The sequence below is a fragment of the Columba livia genome, chromosome 1 (assembly GCF_036013475.1).
Source record: "Columba livia isolate bColLiv1 breed racing homer chromosome 1, bColLiv1.pat.W.v2, whole genome shotgun sequence".
Taxonomy (NCBI): domain Eukaryota; kingdom Metazoa; phylum Chordata; class Aves; order Columbiformes; family Columbidae; genus Columba; species Columba livia.
Window position 1 is genome coordinate 64,413,017 of NC_088602.1, and position 20,394 is coordinate 64,433,410.

General features: G+C 36.4%; 1 protein-coding gene and 1 pseudogene across 10 annotated transcripts in view; both read left to right on the forward strand.

Moving 5' to 3' along the window:
* Positions 1-13,693, forward strand: part of TFDP1 (transcription factor Dp-1) — a 47,157-nt gene extending 33,464 nt beyond the window's left edge. For 3 of the 10 annotated variants that reach the window (XM_065059413.1, XM_065059418.1, XM_065059402.1), the window contains exons 5-12: positions 607-728; positions 1,974-2,139; positions 2,334-2,480; positions 5,983-6,051; positions 7,352-7,503; positions 8,294-8,460; positions 9,055-9,136; positions 12,354-13,693. In XM_065059413.1, the coding sequence (XP_064915485.1) occupies positions 607-728; positions 1,974-2,139; positions 2,334-2,480; positions 5,983-6,051; positions 7,352-7,503; positions 8,294-8,460; positions 9,055-9,136; positions 12,354-12,501 (1,053 nt within the window). In that variant the 3' untranslated portion in view covers positions 12,502-13,693. Of the gene's footprint in view, positions 1-606; positions 729-1,973; positions 2,140-2,333; positions 2,481-5,982; positions 6,052-7,351; positions 7,504-8,293; positions 8,461-9,054; positions 9,137-10,183; positions 12,324-12,353 lie in introns of those variants that run through there. The other 7 variants (XM_065059436.1, XM_065059441.1, XM_065059427.1 and 4 more) reach the window with 4 other exon arrangements.
* On the forward strand, positions 13,152-17,096 carry LOC135577259 (uncharacterized; annotated as a pseudogene).
* Positions 17,097-20,394: the final 3,298 nt, after the last annotated feature.

A 20,394-nucleotide genomic window follows, 5' to 3' on the forward strand; every position in this document is an offset into this window, starting at 1 on the left:
GAGAGCATGGCTCTGTGGATGAATGAATGTGTGTATTACTTATGATCGAATTAGCACATCTTTGGGACTACTTACCTGTAAGCTGGAACACCGTGTTCAGCTGAATGTATGCTCCTAACATGTTTCAAATGGGATAGTTCTGCCTAAATTGGTCTCACTCGCTGCAGTGATAAAGGTTGACCCTTACTCTTCCTCACCTCTGACATACTTGTATTTTGGTTTTGGGTGTGCAGTAATAGAGACTAACTGTAGGAGAGAATTTGGCCTTTTTATTTACCCTTTTTTTTCTTTTTTGGGGGGGTAGGTGTGTTGTATGCACTTTGATCTTGTCTAAGTTATTGCAGGACAGTACTAAGAAATCCAGCAAGCATGAAAAGCTCATTTAAGAAGAATAAAATACAAATGCTTATTATTTAGGGAGCGCTCTTAACTATATAGTATGTTATCTGAAGGTTTTTATGCTAGTGTATATAAAATTAATACATCTAATAAAGTAGGTAGACCAGCATTATCCATGTTTGGATAATGCATCATTTGAATAATGCGGCATCTGAATATCTTTGAATACTTACAGTCATTTTCTAAATAATTTTATCTTTATTGTAGGTTATTGGTACACCTCAGAGACCTTCAGCGCCAAATACTATCCTGGTAGGAAGTCCACATACACCTAACACACATTTTGTATCACAGAACCAGACTGCAGATTCTTCGCCGTGGTCTGCTGGGTGAGCAAAATAAAAGTTACAAAGCATTAGTTGTTCTAAGTGTTCATTGTGATACTGTATGCACTCTTCAGGCTAGCAGTGTGAGAGACATGGTCTATTTACCTTTCCCATCAAGAACACTTCAACACGAAAGTATACTGTACTAAAACCAGGCATAGTCACACAAGAATGAATGCTCCCTCATTTGTCATAAAAACAACTAGAATATTTTCTGTAAACACGGATAATCTCACATTACTTACCTTTAGAGAATTTAGCTTCTAAAATACACGGGAATTCATCTGACTTGATTTAGGTTTTAATTTGGCATTTCTGTTTTTCTGGTGTATTTAAAAAAGAATAAAGAACCATTTCAGATTGAACAAATGTATCCTGAAGTATCATTTGAAATAAGAATGTAGTTCTTACTGGAAAAAAGTATTAGATGTAATTAAAGCATTTTTTTTGTTTCTTTTCTCATGCAAGCTTGTTTTTAAGGGTCCCTTGTTAAATGTAGTTCCTTTAAACTAAATTTATTATCAGTGTCTTTAATGTAAGTAGATTTCAACTTTGGAATTATACAGTGAAATCAGGTGTAAAGAATTGAGAGGTTTCATTGTAGATACTAATTTTGTTCATACTTACATTTTTCCTCAAGTTACAGGGAACTTTAAAAGATAAGCAGAAAACTATTTTACTTGTATCTGTTAAAACTTTGTTACAACTTCACATACTGTGTAACTTCAAATCTGTGTTTTAGTAGTAGTGTAATGTTTAATGAGTTCAACCAGTATAAGACTTTGTCTGTTCAGTGATTATTGAATTTATGTGAAACAGTGCTTAATCTAATTTTTTGTGGTCAAACTATGGGCAATTTAAATAAAAGAAACACAACAAAAAAACCTTCAGAAACATTATTTTCTGTAATTCACTTTTCATTGTTTGCTATCTAGCCCCGCATACCTTCTTGTCTTGAAGACTGGAAGGTTTTATGTACTTCCTTCTTCGAGGAATATCCCTATTGTTAACTTATTATCTGCTAGTGGAGCTAGCAGAGTTGCCAAAAGATGAATTTGTACTGTGTTTCAGCATCAAGATGTTAGAATTGTTAATTATGGGGAAAACTACAGAGGAAAAATGTTGGGGAGAGAAACACAACAAAAGGGAAGGCTTGGTTTTTGCAGCAGTATGCTTGTATGTGAAAAAGAGACATTAATTATTCCAGAGTTCAAATCTTCTTAAAATATATATTATACATATATTTAGGAAGCGGAACAAAAAAGGAGAGAAGAATGGCAAGGGTTTACGTCATTTCTCTATGAAGGTTTGTGAGAAGGTACAAAGAAAAGGAACCACCTCATACAATGAGGTGGCAGACGAGTTGGTTGCAGAATTCAGTACCACTGATAATCACATTTCACCAAATGAATCAGTAAGTATATGGGAGGTCAGTGACATGTGAACTGAATGGGGGAAGAGAAATTTCTTTTGAGACTTTTGTATTTCTTTCCTACTGCTAAAGGAAACAGTTCAGACATTACCTGAGTTTACCCATTTACTGTAATATGTTTATTTTCAAATATTTTTGTCACAGGTATGTTTTTGATTAATGCACTATGTCTACAGCAGGCTTATGACCAGAAGAATATTAGACGACGTGTCTATGATGCCTTAAATGTCCTTATGGCCATGAACATTATCTCTAAGGAGAAGAAGGAAATCAAATGGATTGGTCTACCTACTAACTCGGCTCAGGAATGTCAGAATTTAGAGGTATATGTATTAGGAAACTCACAATGGCTTTGTGTTTGAGTAAGTGTTGATAGCTTTAATATGTTCTGATCCAACATGGGCATGTGGTCTGAGGGAGCAAGGTAGAATAGTGTAAGGCCTTTTGAGTCTTTTTTTTTAAATTTTATTTGTATTTACAGAACACACATTTAAAACTTCCAGATTGCTTGAATATATGAATTCTTCAGTGTAAAAAATACAGCTCTGTCACAGTTTTTACAGTCCACATGACATAGTTCTGTTCTGAGTGGAAGTTAATCAGACTGAAGATTAATGAATATTTCCAACATTTCAAAAGTGGTGCTTCTAGAGTCAGGAAGATGGTTTTCTCTAAATGCCAAATACATCTGTGATGATAGATGCTGCATGTAGATCAGCATATATGTGCAGCACTCCCCCTTTGTTGCTGTAGGTCATATGTATTTTTGACATTTGTCTCATGTGAACACATCAGGCTTTTTTTACTGCATGGCTTAGGTAAGAAGTAAAATGTTTTATACTGAAAGGCATTCATAAGTTCTGGACAGCTTTTTTTTTTTTCTAATGAGAATTCTGAGATTTGAAGTTACCAAGTTTTACTCAAGATTTACTCAAGATTTGAAGTTACCAAGGTTTACTCAAGTCGATTCACTTTACCAGAATAGAATGAGACTTTGTATTTGTTGTTAATAAGTCTACATTCCCTTCAGCAGCACTGGAAAAATAAGTGTAGAACCTGACAAACTGGAAAGAAAAAAAAAATTGGAATCTTATCTACAAAGAGCTAATTCTGTGGAGATTTTTGTTTGATACTGGTAATTGATTTTTCAGTTAGTACTGTAATTGCCATCTAAAGGAAGAAAATATAGAGTATCTAATCAATATAATTTCTAATTAATTATTTATCATCCTGAGTGAAATTCATTAGTTAAGGTAAGAGTGGTATGTGGGGCACAAATAATAGGATGAGTATAGAGGGTGAAGATGACAGTGCTGTGTGCTGAACCAGCTAGCTGGGGGGCTTTTGAAAGTAGATCTCTTTGGATCTGCCTCACAAAGTGGTATTGCCGGTAATGTTGGAGCAAGAGAAAAAAGTGTGGCTTATCCATCTGGGCTTGATGCCATGACTGATAATGGCTGAAGTAAAAAAAGCAACTTAAAATGTAATAATGCACAGTGAAGGTTCATGCATTTAAGGTGGGAACAATGAGAACTTCTGATACCAAAGTGCAAAACTTGTAAATTGGTTGTCACAAGAGGAGGAAAGAGTTCTGTTTACCATTGAATAATTGAGCCACAAGCGTATTATAATAATGAAAACAGTAAAAATCCTAGCATGTGTTGAGCTTACTTGAAGAAATTGCAGGATCCCTCTTTTTCCCCATTATTGCTTCATGAGTATTCTAGCTCCTATTTCTGCAAGCTTTATTGACACTTAAATTTTTAGTGACATTACTTGACAAGTTTTGCAGTAAGATTCTTTTTAATGAGTTTGAGGAGGCTAATTTTAATCTGTGAAATTGTCAAGTGTAATAAACTTTTTACTATTCCATTTAATATTGCTTAGCTTTGCACTTAAGCTGTTGAAAAATCAAGCCAAATAATTTATAAGGGAACATAGGAGTTTGAGGTGTTCCCCATCAAGTATTCAGTATTTTAAGTCTTTTTAAACTTGTACTTTATGTGTATATTAGAATATTAGATTTGTTAAAGTATGTCCAGGTAATGCAAAAAAGGGGTTGTGGGGCAATTTGTAAGGTCTATATCTTGAAGTAATATAGTTTACGTGTATGTGATAGGAAAATATCTAATGTGAGTTGTGGCAAGTTTTTCAGGGTAAGATGGTTATTTGACTTTTCTAATGCTAACTTGTAAGAACTAGTTCTACCTTTTTTTTTTTTTTAATATGATATAACATCACATCTTTCAGCAGCTTTTTCAAATATGTACACCTCTGAGTTTTTTTTCACGGAAAACAAACAGAAAACTGCATTTGTGTGAATTTCTGCTTCCGGTCATTTTCTTATTAGTTGCATATTTTTAGGACCTAAGAGCAAAAGTTGATGTTCAGACCAGCAGTCTTTCTATCCAGTATGTTGCCTGACAGTAGGAGTTACCTAGGAAGGATTGTAAGATTAGTGAAGGTATTTAGTAATGTTTTCTCCTGGAACTTGTGGTTCAGGCATAACCTGAGACAAATACAGTATCCTTCCATTTAATAGCCCTCAATTAACTTTTCTTCCACAAATATTTACTTCATACAAAGTTTGCTTGTAATGTTGAGTCTTTTCTGACAGTGAGTTTCAGGTGCACGATGGTCTTCTCATGAAATACCTTTTGTTTGTTTTTGAACATACTATATTTAGTTGATAACCTCAGATTTTTTTCTAATTGGAATTGATAGTGACCCTCTCACTCCTTATTGACTTTCTCTATCTTATTCATTTTACAGATATCTCCCATATTGTCTCTCAGTAGTTCATTCTGCTTTCTGTAGGGTCCATACAAGGGAATAATGAATAAAATAGGAGTCTGCTCTGTACCATTGATTATCCTAATTGCTTTTTTATGTGGTCTTTTTGAAATAGGAACACCAGCCCTACAGAATTCAAGGTGTAAATGTTCTGGATTCATATACTGATGTAGTGATAATTTCTGTTTTGTTCTCTGTTCCTTGCCTAATAATTTAATTTTTTTTGCTGCTGTGCTGTGCCGAGCTGATATTTTTGTAGATACTATAATTTAAGATCTCTGGTAAATGTCATTTCCTTTCTAAAATTTGCATGAATGGCATTGTTTTCTCACACATACTACATCACCTTTACCAAAATTAATTGTGATGATCTCATCACAAGACGCTTCTAGTGTGCTCTGTGGTGAGCTCAGTTTTTACTATGCTAGATAACCCAGCATTGTCAGCAGATTCCATCACCTTGCTGTTCATCCCATTATTCTAATTCTCAATAATTTGAGTAATAGTATGTAAAATAAATCCTGGTGGGAATTTGCTGGTGAGCTTCATTCGCTGAGAAAGTTGTTTCCTACCATTTTGTCTCCCGTCTTTTAATAGTGGTTTTCAGTATGTATTTAATACTGTGGAGACATCACCTTGGCTCCATAGCAGCTTCATTTCTTTAAGCATCTTTGGTGGATCTTCTCCAGTACTTCCAATATCAGTACACTACATCAAGTGGATCCCTATGGTCCACATGCTCTGGCCTCCTTGAGGCAACTTGGATAATCCTTCGAGATGTAACTTGCGTTTGCAAAGATGTTTTTATGCTCTCCCCAGTGTTCTAATTTTTCTGTTTGTTACAGTTTCCATCAGTAGTACTGATGTGAGACTTGGTTGTTAGATCTCTAAATTATCTGCAGAACCTTAATGATTGACATCATGCTTCCTACCTCCAGTTCTCTTGTACTGAAACGATTTTAAGGGGAGAAAATGTTGATATAAAATGGTATTTAAAACCAACAAACTAACCCATCCTTTTTCTGTCTTAAGGTGGAGAAACAGAGAAGACTTGAAAGGATAAAACAAAAACAGTCTCAGCTACAAGAACTCATTCTACAGGTACAGTCAAGGTACTCTTGTCTATAGGGCAAGGTAACTTATATCTGTATTCCTGTTGGTTTATCCCAGTAAGTGATGGGAGACTTCTAAGACTAGAGGTGAATTTCTGGATGTGTAAACAGTTTTAATTTAGCATTGTAGTTGAGCTGTTACTGTGCTGTTGGCCATTGCTGTTTGGGAAGCCAGCAACTTTCCATGAGTTACGATTAATTCTTTTGCAGTTTCAAGTGTATTTAAGTAGGATTTATGCTAACAGGAGCTGCAATTCACACCATACCCTCTGAATTGTCCAATTCAGTTCTTGTACCTAGACATTTTTTCTGTGTTAGAGTCCACAGATAAAATTATGTGACTGTGGAAGTCATCTCATAATGCTCTGTGTCATGCCTTTCTTGGCCATTATCGCCCCTGCTGTCTAGGTGACTTAACTGCTGTGAAACAGTCACTGAACTCCTTCCCTCATGTCCCCATACCCACTGGGAGAAGCAGCAGTGTATCCCCTAAGTCACTGTGTTGCTGGTTCACCGGAATGTGTCCCCTAGTAGTTGCGTTACCTGTGCAGGAGGGATGAGAATCTCAGGGAGAGTATGCAGACAGAAAGTAGAGACAGCTGTGGGACAGCAGTCTCAACAGCTCCCTGATTTTCATTACCTTTTGTGTTGGCTCTGGATTTGATTCCATGAGAAGAATACTTTTTCTTAGTTTGATGGTTTACTGTAAGATTTATAGCTTGGGTTTCAATAGTCAGCTTGAGTTTTTAGTTCGTACACTGGCTAATCTTTAAAATATGAATATTCCATTCTGAAAAGCAGTTGTCGTAACATGAGAGTATCTAAGTCACTAATCTTACCTGAGTAATTCAGAAACCTAATGTCAGACATTAACTGGTTTTTAGCACATAATTTCAGCAAAAATACAGTATTAATCATTCATCTGTTCTTGTGGATGCAGTAGCTAGCGGGGGATAATAAAGAGAGTGGAAGAAGGATACTATAAGAAAATTGTTTTTCCAATCGTTATCTCTTCCTTCTGTCAAAGACCTCTCTAAGGAACTGTCCCGATGTAGTTATTAGAATGTGCATGCTTTTTTCTCAGTTAAGTTTTACTCTGTTGTATTTTTCAATACTACCATTTGTGTCTGTTCTTGCATCTTAACATGCGGGAATATGGTGAACACTCTCTCCTTTTCTGCATTTACTTGCCCCAACCATTGTTGATATTCTTTATCCAAGAGATTTTTTTGTTAACAGGATCTTTAAAGGTTTAATTAATACTTTCATATCACTGTTGCTTTTTCTAGCAAATTGCCTTCAAGAACCTCGTGCAGCGAAACCGACAGGCAGAACAACAGGCAAATCGACCGCCACCTTCCAATTCTGTCATCCATTTGCCATTTATCATTGTGAACACCAGCAAGAAGACAGTGATTGACTGCAGTATTTCAAATGACAAGTGAGTTAACAATGTTTTCTATTTGTTTTTTTGTACAGCTGTGCGTTTTACATCCATGGTGAAGTGTTCATCTAGATTTGTTAAAAAAGAAATACAAGTAAGTTTACTCGTGCCTTTTGTAGATTGAGAGCACGCATTTCAGACAGGTAAAACTTTGTCATGTTGAATAGAAACACAGTTTTGTAGAGCTTTTTAATAAGTAGAATAATTGTGTTCACATTTAATAATACAAGTTTTACGTAAGACGTACTGACTAAAGATGTTAAAAGCAACATAAGGCAACTTTGCTGAAATTTTATGTTGTATTTTACAAAGCAGTGTTTTCCTTTGACTTTAAAATGATGAAATGGAGCCAGCAGAATTGAAAATGGTTTTGCTTTCGGAACTGCTGTTCTGTACTTTTGGTTCAAAAAGCTAGGGTTTTCATATGCTAAGTAAATGCTGAATGTAGCAGTGGTTGCTACTTGCACTATTGGCTTACTAATAAAAGTTTAAAAACATTTTTAAAAATTACATAGTAGACAGAGGAATGGGACTAAATAAATGATTAGCAAACATGCAAAACGTTTAATTAAAACTCTGTATCTGTTAAATCTGTTAATGACTTACATAGTGTGTATAACTGCAGTTTTAATTGCTTGCTATCAAATACGTACATTTTGAAAAATTTGATTGCTTAATGTTATATGTCACTAGCACTTTGTATCAAGCTTTTGAAATGCGGTGATTCCTGAAAACTGGAAAAGTAGTTAAAGTGATTGAAGCTAATTGAGACGTTTTTCCTCTCCAGGTTTGAATATCTATTTAATTTTGACAATACTTTTGAAATTCATGATGATATAGAAGTACTAAAACGAATGGGAATGGCTTGTGGGCTAGAATCTGGAAGCTGTTCAGCAGAGGACCTAAAAATTGCGAGAAGTTTGGTTCCTAAAGCTCTGGAACCATATGTGACAGGTTAGTTACTCCAAGAAGACTTGTTTTATTTTCCTCCTTAATACAGGACTAAGGAAAAAGACATTAAAATGTCTTAAGATCAGTTAATTTCCACTGGTTTGTGGTGAATATTTCTAACAGATTCTCAAATAGATGGGATTTTTAGTCTAGCTTAGGGAACAAATAACAGAGAGATTAATAGAGAATGGGCTGTTGCTCTTCCCAGAATCACATTTTGTGTTATCCCTTACAAGTAGATCTTTGCAGTATGTAATTTTTTTAAGAGGACAGTATTTATAGTTGATTCACCTGCAAAGGCAAATGGTAGGAAGTACAAATATGGTCATGGCTTCATTTTATGTTGGTTTATCATTTTCATTATATGAGAATACTGAAGGCATCAAAATAAAATGGTTTTTAATGTGCATTGAAATTTTTCCTTTTGTGCTAGCTTTTTGGTGTTTAATTACTCTATTTTGGATGTAGTACATAAATATGTTTTGTTGTTTTGGTAGCAAGACTCTTTTTCTGGGCTTTAAAAGGGTTCAGCATTTCCACTGAATTAGATGAGCGTGTTTTGAAGTATTCTTGAAATACGTATTGTTTGTTTTACAGAAATGGCTCAGGGATCAATCAGCAGTGTATATGTCACATCTTCGTCAGGTTCTGCATCAAATGGCACAAGATTTTCAGCCAGGTGAGATGAAATTATCCATCAGTTTTTTAAATCTGCAATCATAAAAAAATTGAATCAGAGACTGAATACTTCATGAAACAAGTTCTGTTGCCATTAAATGGGGTGTAGATATGTGTTTAAGTTTATCCTCAGACATCGCTTTTACTTGAGTACTGCTCGTTCTTGCTGGTGTCATTAAAATATGTTTTTCTGTATAGCGGAAAAGAAATAGATTAGACTAGGATGTATTGAATGTATTATTTTTGTTTAGTTTTGAATTTCTGACAAGAAAACAGAATTTCCCCGAAGATAAAATTGGGGGAAGATTCTCCCTTGGTTATTAGTGTCTAACTTAAAACCACATTTTGGTCTTTGCATTTTAAACAGCATCAGAAGCTGGTAGTGAACTTTGTGTATGGACAATATAATTTCTGAACTTAACTACTGTTTTTGTGTTGCTATATAGGACAGTTTTCCTTGTGTAGTCACTACTTGCTAGCTTTTTGCTGGTGTGTTAATCAACAAGATGTCCTTCTGTGGGCTCTCCTAAGCTGTAAAATGAGTCAAATATCATTGAAATGTTTAACATTGTTAACAAATATTCAAGTGGAGCAAGCTGATAGCTGAACAAATTATCTGCAAAAGTATGCATTTTCTACCAGTTGTTTTTGTTGTGTCCAGACACTTGGCCTTATCTGAAAAGTCAGTTAAATTTCTGTTCTACATGTCACACAACTAAGCCATTCTGGGCAATTTTAGAATCACAGCATGGTTTGGGTTGGAAGATCATCTCTTTGGGTTCAAAGATGGTCTACCCTCCCTGCCATGGGCAGGGACATCTTTTACTAGATCAGGTTGCTCAAAGCTCCATCCAACCTGACCGTGAACACTTTGGTGATGGGGCATCCACAGCTTCTCTGGGTGACCTGTTCCAGTGTCCCACCACCCTCATTGTAAACCATTTCTTCCTAATATCCAGTCTAAACCTACTCTCTGTTTAAAACTAGATGATCTTAGAAGGTCCCTTCCAACTGAAACTATTTAATGATTCTAAATCCTAATTTTTAGGATATTTAAGACATTTGTGTTTCAAGGCAAAATTCCTGTCTTGATGGGTTTTTTTTCAGGTAAGGAAGTACAGCTTTATTCTTTCTCTCTCAAGATAGTCTTTGAGTAGATTCTTTTCACCCGTCTTTCTTCCATCAGAGCTGGAAGGATGTCCTTTTAAAGATACAGTGTCTAGCTTACTTTAAAAGACTAATGCAATTACATTTTTAAAGCTTTAAAAAATACACCCTTTGTGTAGACTATAGGTTTACTTGAATGGAAAGTGAAAAAAATAGAGAACTTGCAAGGGCAAGAGTTAAGCTCAGGCATGTGTGGGACTAGCAGTGGTGAGGAGCATGGTTTTTGCTCCAGCCCGTTCCTGCTGCCCAGAAATGTGTGGGGAATTCTGCCTGTTTTGCGCTGGGGAACTGAAGCTTGAGCGTGAATACTACCAAAATATTTTTAGAGAAGTAGAACTTACACAGTATGTAAAAATCCCATGTTTCCACTAAGGTTCCTTCTGTGATAAAGAGTGTGGTGGTAGTGAAAAAGAGCACGTATATTTAGGCCACTGCTAGCCTGAGGCCAGTAGAACACCAGTGACTGTGGTTCATTATCTTAGTGAGAAGCACAAGAGCTCTTGCCACTTCTGTTTCTTATGAGGTAGGAAAAGGAGAGGGACAAATTATGTTAGTACATGTACAAATGCTCATGGCAATAGGAAACTACAACATGTGTAGCTTTTCTGGTACCAAAAGTTGCTGCCAAGGCACATGAGAGCTGTAAATTTATTTAGCAAGGTCTCTAAAGTCTGCAGAAGACTGAAGATGCAGCTACCAATGCCTTCATCCCAGTTTCTTTGTCTTGGTAGAATACTCAGGTTATGAGTCCAGTTTCATTTTTATCAAAAAGAGGGGAGACAGGTTTTTGGGCTTGTACTTTCAAAGTTCACAGGAACACAAGAATAATCTTCCCCTTCTCCCCCCCGTTTTGAAACTGCTTCTGCAAATAATTATGGAGAATCAGTTATAAGTCATCTAATTACAGTTAGACAGATATCTTAGTATCTTCTTTTCGAATAAGTGTGCAGAATAGCAGAAGCTCTTCCAAGTGTCATAGTGGATCTGTTTTCCTTGTGAGCTTCTGGAGTGTGTTCCTGCAGTTTTCTTCTGTGTAATGATAGACTTCCAAACCATTGAATTAGCTCCATACAAACAATAGTGTGCATGATTGATTATGTGCATTAACTGGATTAAAAAATTACTAGCTAACATATTTTTGAAACCAGTCTAAATGCTGCATTTCTTTCAAGTTGGAGATAATATTTCTGTGATTTTTAGGAAAACAATTTGTCAAGAATTTGTGACCAAGTTTATTAGTTTATCAAACTGTGAGAAAGTAAACAATAGAAAAAATTGGCAAAATAGCAAACAGTGATAGAGGAAGCAGCGTTCTGGCTCTATTAAAATAAAATACTTCTCGATACAGTTAATTCATCTAGGAACAAGACATTTCAGACTGTATTCACAATATGGATACTCTCTAAATCTACTTGCTGATCCAGGAGGTGTATTTTCAGTGTAGGGATATTCTCACAGAGGGGAAAATACGAGATGCTGGAGAGGTTTTTTGGGTTGCTTTGTTATTTTTTTTTAAACTAGGAAAGAGGAGCATAATGGGAAGAAAACAATTGCAAGTTACGAATACAGCACATGTAGCAATGCTGGTTTGATACGCAGTAACAAGGAATTAAAGAGAAGCTCTTAATTCCTCAATTTTGCAAGTATTTGAATCAGATCAGTGCTTCTGAAAAACATTACTCACTTCTGATGAAAGTGTCCAGTGCTACATAAAAATATTCAACGGTTTAGATAGTTGTGTAGCCATAACACTAAATGTACTTTAGAAGAAGCCTGGAAGGTTCCAGTGAAAGGATTTCATCTTTATATTTAACATAAAGAAGAATCTAATAAGAACCTAATAATAAAGAAATCTAATAAGAACCGTTTCAAAATTACTTCAACTGTTTCTGCTTTTGAGAAAAAACTTAGACATGTATTAAAGACAATTTATATAGTAGCAGTGGGAGATCCATTAAAGGAATGGAATAGATGTATGTTTCTGTTTAAGGGCACAGTAAACTGGGACAAATAATTAGGCAATGCCAACTGGCCTCTTCTTTTTTTTGTAGTGACTTTTCTAATGGTGGAGATGGGATGTTGGCTACAAGTTCCAATGGATCTCAGTACAGTGGCTCCAGAGTTGAAACACCAGTTTCTTATGTTGGGGATGACGATGATGACGATGACGATTTTAATGAAAACGATGATGACGACTGATGCCCTTTGCTTGTAGACTATTTTTTGTTAAAATTCAGCAAGCTTCAGGAATAAATTGTTCTAGGGAGAAGTGTCTCAAATACCTTGCCCCATCCCTCAAGGAGAATATTGGTAAGCAGTTCTGAGTTTAGAAATTGCACCTCTAATAAGCAAACAAGGATTGTTTTATGTAGGATATTTTTAAATGTGGTGTGGATGTGTGTTTTTGATACCAGTGTGTTAATGCAGAGCCTTTATTTACTCTTGTTTTAGGGTTTTTTGGTTTGTTGGTTGTTTTTTTGTTTTTTTGTTTTGTTTTTTTTTTTTTTTACTTGAAGGAAAATGGATTTTGCCCCAAATGTTCTTGCAAAGTTTGCTAAAGAAAATGTAGACACATCATTGAGAAATAAAAAGCTATCCTTCTTTGGAAAATGAATACACTGAATGGCAATTTATTTGGAGTGTATTTTGATTATGCCACTTTTTGAGGGATAGTGAGCTAATGTAGTAGTGTCTTTGTTAATCACGCAGTGTCCAAAGAACCAAACAAGAAAGATACTTTTTTACATGTTAAATTCCAGAAATGTTGTTGTGAACTTATTTTCCCTTAAATTATATCTAACATTGTGATTCCATCGAGTTTATATACTTTTCACTGTATGTTGGGACATATGAATTTAAAAGTTTTTGGCAAATGTTTACTGCCAGTTGGTGCAGCTATATTAAATGTCTTGAAGGTTTGGAATGATTTATTGCTTATGGTAAAATTTGCCTGATTTCTTACAGGCAGACTTTGGAATCTTTTTATTATATAGTTGTTTACATACTTATAAGTCTATCATATAAAGACATGTACTGAAACAAATGTTTGTATTTGTTTCATAAGCATCTTCCTGTAATCTATTATAAAGTTGAAATTAAATATAGAGAATGTTTTAAGTTTTTTAACTCAAAATTTGTCAATCATTTTTAATAGTTCATTTTTATAAAAGGAATTTCAGGGCAGGTGGTAGTCTTTTTAAATTTATTCACAAACAATTAACTGCACAAATACTGTCAGCTGCCTATTCTAAGACAGTAGTCTTTTTATTGAAACACAAATAAACTTTTCTGTAATATTTTATGGAATATAAAGAGACTATAATTGTTTGACATGTTTAACCTTGGCACTGTTAGTTTTTATTAATAAAACGCGCATGGGCATTTTTAACAAGCTCTGTGGTTTTTCTAATTGTAGGGTTATTTTAGACCATTTCACTTCCTCTCGTCGCAAGACCTAGAATTAACCATCTCAGCATATTGCGTCTGCACTACAGAAGGCCCAGATTTTTTTTTGTTTTGATTAAGTAGTTTGTCCTTGTAGGTCTCGGTAACTTAGGATGCAAAAAGCAATGTCTTACCCTGTGTGCTCTCTTCTTTCGTGTGTCTTGATGCTCCTCAGAGTCTCAGGCCAATCTTAGTGCTCCAGTCCAGCTTCTCTGTTTAAAATCTCATGCTTACTGTCCTAACTCTTCTTTCCATATTCCTCAATCCTGGCTTTCTGTCATACATTAATTCCCATGTCCTCCACTCAGGTTTTTTCATCTGTTTTCTGTATACTTCCCCCTTAAACTGTTTTGTTTGATCACCTCCTCTGCTGTCACCTGAAGGCACTGAACAGGTGGAGTCCTTCTGCAGGCTACTGCCAGAGTCGGGATTTGTTGTTTCCCCAGATTCCAGGTGGTCGCTGCGAAGACAACTTACAGTCTAATAACTGCTCTGTGTGTGGTAAGGGCTCCTGGATCCACTTAAACCCTATAGTAAATATTAAGTGTGTTACATGTTTGTTTGGTTTTCTTTGTTTGTTTTTTTTTCTGAGGGAATTATGCCTTTACAAATCTTCTTTGGCTGCTCATGGCTTGGATGGTTGGGCCCAACCAGCTGTGGTGAATGGAGCTAAATTCAGTTGGCAGCTGGTCAGGAGTGGTGTTCCCCAGGACTCAGTATTTGGGCCAGCTCTGTTTAGTATCTTTATAAACGATCTGGACAAGTGCATGCTCAGTAAGTTTGCAGGCGACACAAAGTTGGGTGGGAGTGTTGATCTGCTGGAGGTTAAGAAGGCCATACAGAGGGATTTGGACCAGCCGGATTGATGGGCTGAGGCCAGCTATATGAGTTTTAACAAGGCCAAGTGCTGGGTCCTGCACTTGGGTCACAACAACCCCAGGCAGCGCTGCAGGCTCAGGGAAGAGTGGCTGGAAAGATGCCTGGCAGAGAGGGATCTGGGGGTGTTGATTGAACGTGAGCCAGCAGTGTGCCCAGGTGGCCAAGAAGGCCAACAGCATCCTGGCTTGTATCAGGAATAGTGTGGCCAGCAAGACTAGGGAAGGGATTGTTCCCCTGTACTCAGTGCTAGTGAGGCCGCACCTTGAATTCTGTGTTCAGTTTTGGGCCCCTCACTGCAAGAAAGGCATTGAGGTGCTTGGAGCGAGTTCAGAGAAGGGCAACGAAGCTGGTGGGGGGTCTGGAGCACAAGTCTGATGAGGAGCGGCTGAGGGAACTGGGGCTGTTCAGCTGGGAGAAAAGGAGGCTGAGGGGAGACCTTATCGCTCTTTGCAGCCACCTGAAAGGAGGTTGTAGCATGGAGGGGCTTGGTCTCTTCTCCTAAGGAAGAGGTGACAGGATGAGAGGAAATGGCCTCAAGTTGCACCAGGGGAGGTTTAGATTGGATATTAGGAAAAGATTCTTAATGGAAAGTGTTGTCAGGCATTGGAACAGGCTGCCCAGGGAAGTGGTGGAGTCACCATCCCTGGAGGTGTTTAAAAGATGTGTAGATGAGGTTCTTAGGGATATGGTTTAGTGTCAGAGTTAGGTTAATGGTTGGACTCAATGATCTTGAGAGTCTCTTCCAGCCACAATGATTCTATGATTCTGTGTTAAGAGGATGTAGGTGCTTATTACAGAGCTGTTCATATGCCGTGAATGTTTTCTAATTGTATCAAACCTTGTAATATAAGTGAACCATGCAAATTGCTTTATTTTATGGGCCTAGGAAAACCGGGGGGAGGAGGGCTAATTGAATGCTTTGCTTCTCACTGGAGATGTCATTCTTTGCAGTGCTAGAAGCAAGGCTTTTGTCACAGTTGAGTAAGCAGATACAAATTATCTTTGCTGTTGAATGGTAGTTTCATCTGCACAGTCCAAGAGTATTATTCCTGTTTTATTTTCTAAATCTCCAGTGTACAATCCAAGATTTACTTGCAAAGAGTGAGTACAGGGATGTTAGGTGAGGAAAGCTGAAAGCAGCTGACAGTTTCCTTTTGGTTCTTATCATTGTAATAGACCTTAGATGAGACAAGGTCAAGGTGGGAGTGAAAGTGTGGCAAAACATAGATTTCAAAAGATGTTACTTTGCTTTCTTTCGGTTTCTGATGAATCTCTCAAATGGAATTTGAGAGTTTAAAACAAGCAGCGTTTGAGTGGTTTGGGGGAATTAATATAGATTACCTTTGTTTCAGGAGAGCTTTCTAGTAAAGGCAACAATCAATAACAAGAGGAAGTCTACTGACTTTTCAATTACTTGCTAGTTTTCAGGCATGTACCTGGTCATAGTAGGGAAGGAGGAGAAATAGAGAGAACAGATTGAAACTTAGGGTATTTACAGAGAGGCATAAAAGAGAAGAAAGTCTAAGTTGGGAAGAAGGTAATGAGAAAATGAGGACTAGTTAAAAAAACAAAGAAAAAGAGTAGTAGTAGAAACTTAACTGTGGGGGGAGGAAATATAGAAAAATGCATGGAACAGATGTTATAATCTTAGGCCTGACATGAACTGAAAAGTGGCAGATAATTTAAAACTACATGGTTCTGATCTGTGAAAATGTTGGCACCACACCTACAGTTAGAAAGGAAGGTTAAAAGCAGGAACAAAATGTTAGAGGACATAACGGTCAGGAAATTGTTGAGAAAATCTGTGGAAGCAGAAAATATTGTAAAGAGATAGAAACTACGATTCCATTTAAGAAGAATTAAATTATGGTAAAGGTAATAAGAATGGTAATAAATGGCTCACTTTGGGGAAAAAATGACAGGGAAGGGGTGTGCTGTTACTTAACTTATCAGCACTTTTTTGTTATCTGAAGAGGAAAAGTTGCAAAGTGTGTGTGTGTGTATATATATGTATATACATCTATATGTGAGAAATGGTACTGCAGATAAAGCCTGGGAACAGTGTGCATCTTTTACTGTTTTTCTAAAGTGATGCTGAGCTTTGAAAGGCTGTCTGTATTGACATGTGTAACGAGTTAAGAAGGATTTCTTGAATTGCTTGTTGCAAAAGAAAACTGTTTTGCTTGTCCTATAGGAATTTGTTTGTCTTAAAGAAAAGCAATTTTGACTCTGAAGGAAGATTTTTTTTAAGTTTCCAATGTAAGGCAACTGTTGCAGAGAAGGAAAAATAACTGAGGCTGAAGATGGCAGTTTGCTAAATTGTTCATGGAAGGAGGTAACTGTCACAAGATAAATATCTTTATTTCTTTATCAGCAAATACAGGATTTGTACAATCTTCATATTAATGGGAAATCTGGAAATAGGATGTTAATATAATAAGAGTGAAAATAAAATGTTGATGTATTACTAATGGAATGATCATCAGTAGAAAGGAGAGTGTAATAAACTGTTTTTCCCAGCTAGTCCATACAGGTAATGGGTAGAGCGGACTGAAGAAGGGCAACAGCTGACGTGCTCCAGTGATTCCTGCTTCCAACATTTGGTTACACTGGCAATCCTCATCTGGCCTGATGGTGGTTGTCACTCAGCTACGTCTGCCTCTTGCTCACAACTGGAGAGCTGCTGCCCATTGAGAGACATTAAAAGCACATGAGCCCTAACAAGTGAAACATTAACCAGAGAAAAATCATAATGATTGATTAACAACTTTGCTGTGATAAAGGCAGAATGTCCTGATGTGGGTGTTAATCAAAAATAACCAGAGTAATATCTTCACAAATATTTTCTTTGTTCTGTGGACACCTCTTTTGTTTCTTTAATTTTTTTATGTTTTAAACAGGTTGAAATCCAAACCTAGGCTCAAAGATTTTATCTTTTAAAATGTCACTGCATACACATTGTGGTACATCACTGTGAATATTGTAATGATACCAGCGCATACCTATCAGGAGGACAGAATGGAAAGTTCCTGCATTGTAGCATGCTAAAAAACAGCAAAGTTGTGGACTTGGGGCAAAGTTTGTGTTCTTTTTTCATGTAAATTTGAGAGAATTTGCAGAACATTTAGCACATATTTAAAGCAGGTAAATTACCTCTTTTAAAACAGGTAATCCAGGTACTATGCTGCATCTCTACATATCTGATGTGATTTTTAGTGACCCTTAAAATCATGAGTAAATTCTTGTAAACTAAAATAATGCTAGCGTGCCAGTTTCCAAAGTGATGTGAGGAAGTCATATCTAAACATAGTCTAGACATTCTGAGATTAGCCCTGAACCTCACATTATAAAAAATGTTGAAGGAAACAGCTAAAAGACAAGTAAAAACCTGGAAGGTTAGTTATAAAATTAATGATATAAAATTAATGATAAAGTACAGAATAGGTCTTATCAAATAAGTATGGTAGCACATTGCAACTTTTTATCTGATTAAGGAAAGTTGGATATATTTCAGCTTTTTGTGTTTCATTGCATTCTGATTTTCAAAAACATTTTTTATAATATCAGCACGTATGTTAAAGATTTATGAACTGTTTACTGCTCAGTCAAAAACAGGTTTTGTGGCATTATCACTGAGTGAAGAGCTCCATCAGGTAAGATAGTACTTCTGTTTAACGTTTTCTTGAAGCCAGAAAAAAATACAGTTAAAAATTTTAAGTGCTGGTTAGAAAAGAAGTAAACACTGAAAAGGACAGATTAATGTGGATTGCTTTGGTGAGCAGGGCATGTCTGAAAAATGTTACAGTTAAAGTACACATTTTGAAGAAAGCATTGAAGCTACACTTATAGGAGGTAAGACTATGTGCTGAAGATGTGGGATCCTAAAAACGATTGGGGTGTCGAGGTGGACAAGAACTGCATGTAAGTCTCCTACACTGTGTTTTAAGGCACTAGCTAAGCTGAGTTTGGATGTTTAGGTAAAACTGATGGATTGGAAAGTGATTTTTCCATCTGAATACATACAGTGAGACCAATAGTTTGCAGCTACATGTTTTATAGCATCATCATTTAAAAAGGGTATTGGAAAAATTGGGAAAGACTCGGAAAGAAAGCCCTTCCCCCCATTACTCGATAACTAATGTCAAGATCTTTTGGTTAGAGATTTAAGGAACTCCATTTTGGTTTTAAGAAAGAAATAAGATGAATTACTGGATTTATGTTGGATCACACAAAAAGATAGAATTTTAGAAGGCTTATCAGTATGGGAGAGAAAAGCGACGTGAGATTCAAGGACTGAAACTTGCAATGAGAATAATTAAAATTTAGTGATGTAGTTGATAAAGATGGTGATAAACCTCTGGAACATATTTTGATTGAAATGGTAGAATTCCCACATTGGCACCAGTAGACAATACGTAAATACACGCATTCATGATGGAGCACATTATTCCAAGTGTCTCTCCAGAATTCAGTTCTTAATTTAATGCAAGTGAGAGAGATGTAGTGGAAGCCTAAAAAGGAAAATTCTCAGCCCAGTTTCTACTTTTTAACTAACGAGAAATGCTGTGTGTCCATTGTTATCACTCTGGTACCAAGAAAAAGAAATTGGAAGAGAATTGAAGAGTCTTCATTCGCAGTGAGAGTTTTTCAAATTACATTGAGGAAAAGGAAAGGATACCTGTTCTTTCATGTGCATTTTTATTTTATGTTAAACAAGATAATCTTGTTTGAGCTTGAACTTTTGTAGCTAAAAGAAATTAAGCTTGTGAAGGGAATATATGTACAAGGCATAAAATACTTTCTGCAGGCATTATTGATACAGCTGTATTCTCCATCCAGTTATGGAAAGCAGCACGTGGTTAGACAGCTTTATTTGCTGCAGAATCGATCACTGCCTGACTTGTATTACAGGTAAGAGATTAAAACCAGTTATATGAAATGATGAGAGGAATTCCCTAGTGCAATAGCAATTACATCATGGGAGACCATAAAGCAAAGACTTAATAATTAATATATAGTACTTAGCAATTTTGAAAGGGAGAGGGCAAACATTTTGAACTTGCTGTAGTTTATATTCTGCACTTCGTTAATTTTTTTATCAGTTTTATTAGTAGACACTAGGACTTTACACTTTAATTGCTGGGTTTACCACTCATATGGATATTCATAAGAATAGATGGAGGTATTGAGAGGAAGATACATCTCAAAGCAGCTGCTGTATTCTCTCTGCAGTGATCTTAAAGATTTTCATTTAACATCATTAAGGGATAAGCCTGGAAACAAGAATTAATTGGATATAAAAAACCATGGAGTCAATGGTGGTTTTGTGGCATATTATTATCTTCCTTTTGCCTGTTCTCCTGGCTGACCTCTCCCTTGCACAGCTGATAGGAAAAAGGGCAAACGGTCTGGCACTGGCCATCACCCTGTCCTCTCCTCTGGTAATGCCTGTCTGTCCCCTCTGCTGCTTCAGGGGCACGGCCAACCGCCTGTTCAGTCAGGTGGCTGAGCTGATCAACGTCTCATTAAACTCAGGAATCTGATTTACTCATATTTACTTCTTAAATAATGTTGCCTCAGTTTCCTAACTGAAAGCCTGTGTAGCCTGACAGGTTCTTCCCAGTTACATTGTTTGGTCTAAAATATTTCAAATGTTGGAACCAAATTTATCTATATTATATATATGTTTTGGTGTGTGAGAGTGTCACTCTCTTCTCCCTAGTGACAAGCAACAGGATGAGAGGAAATGGCCTCAAGTTGTGCCAGAGA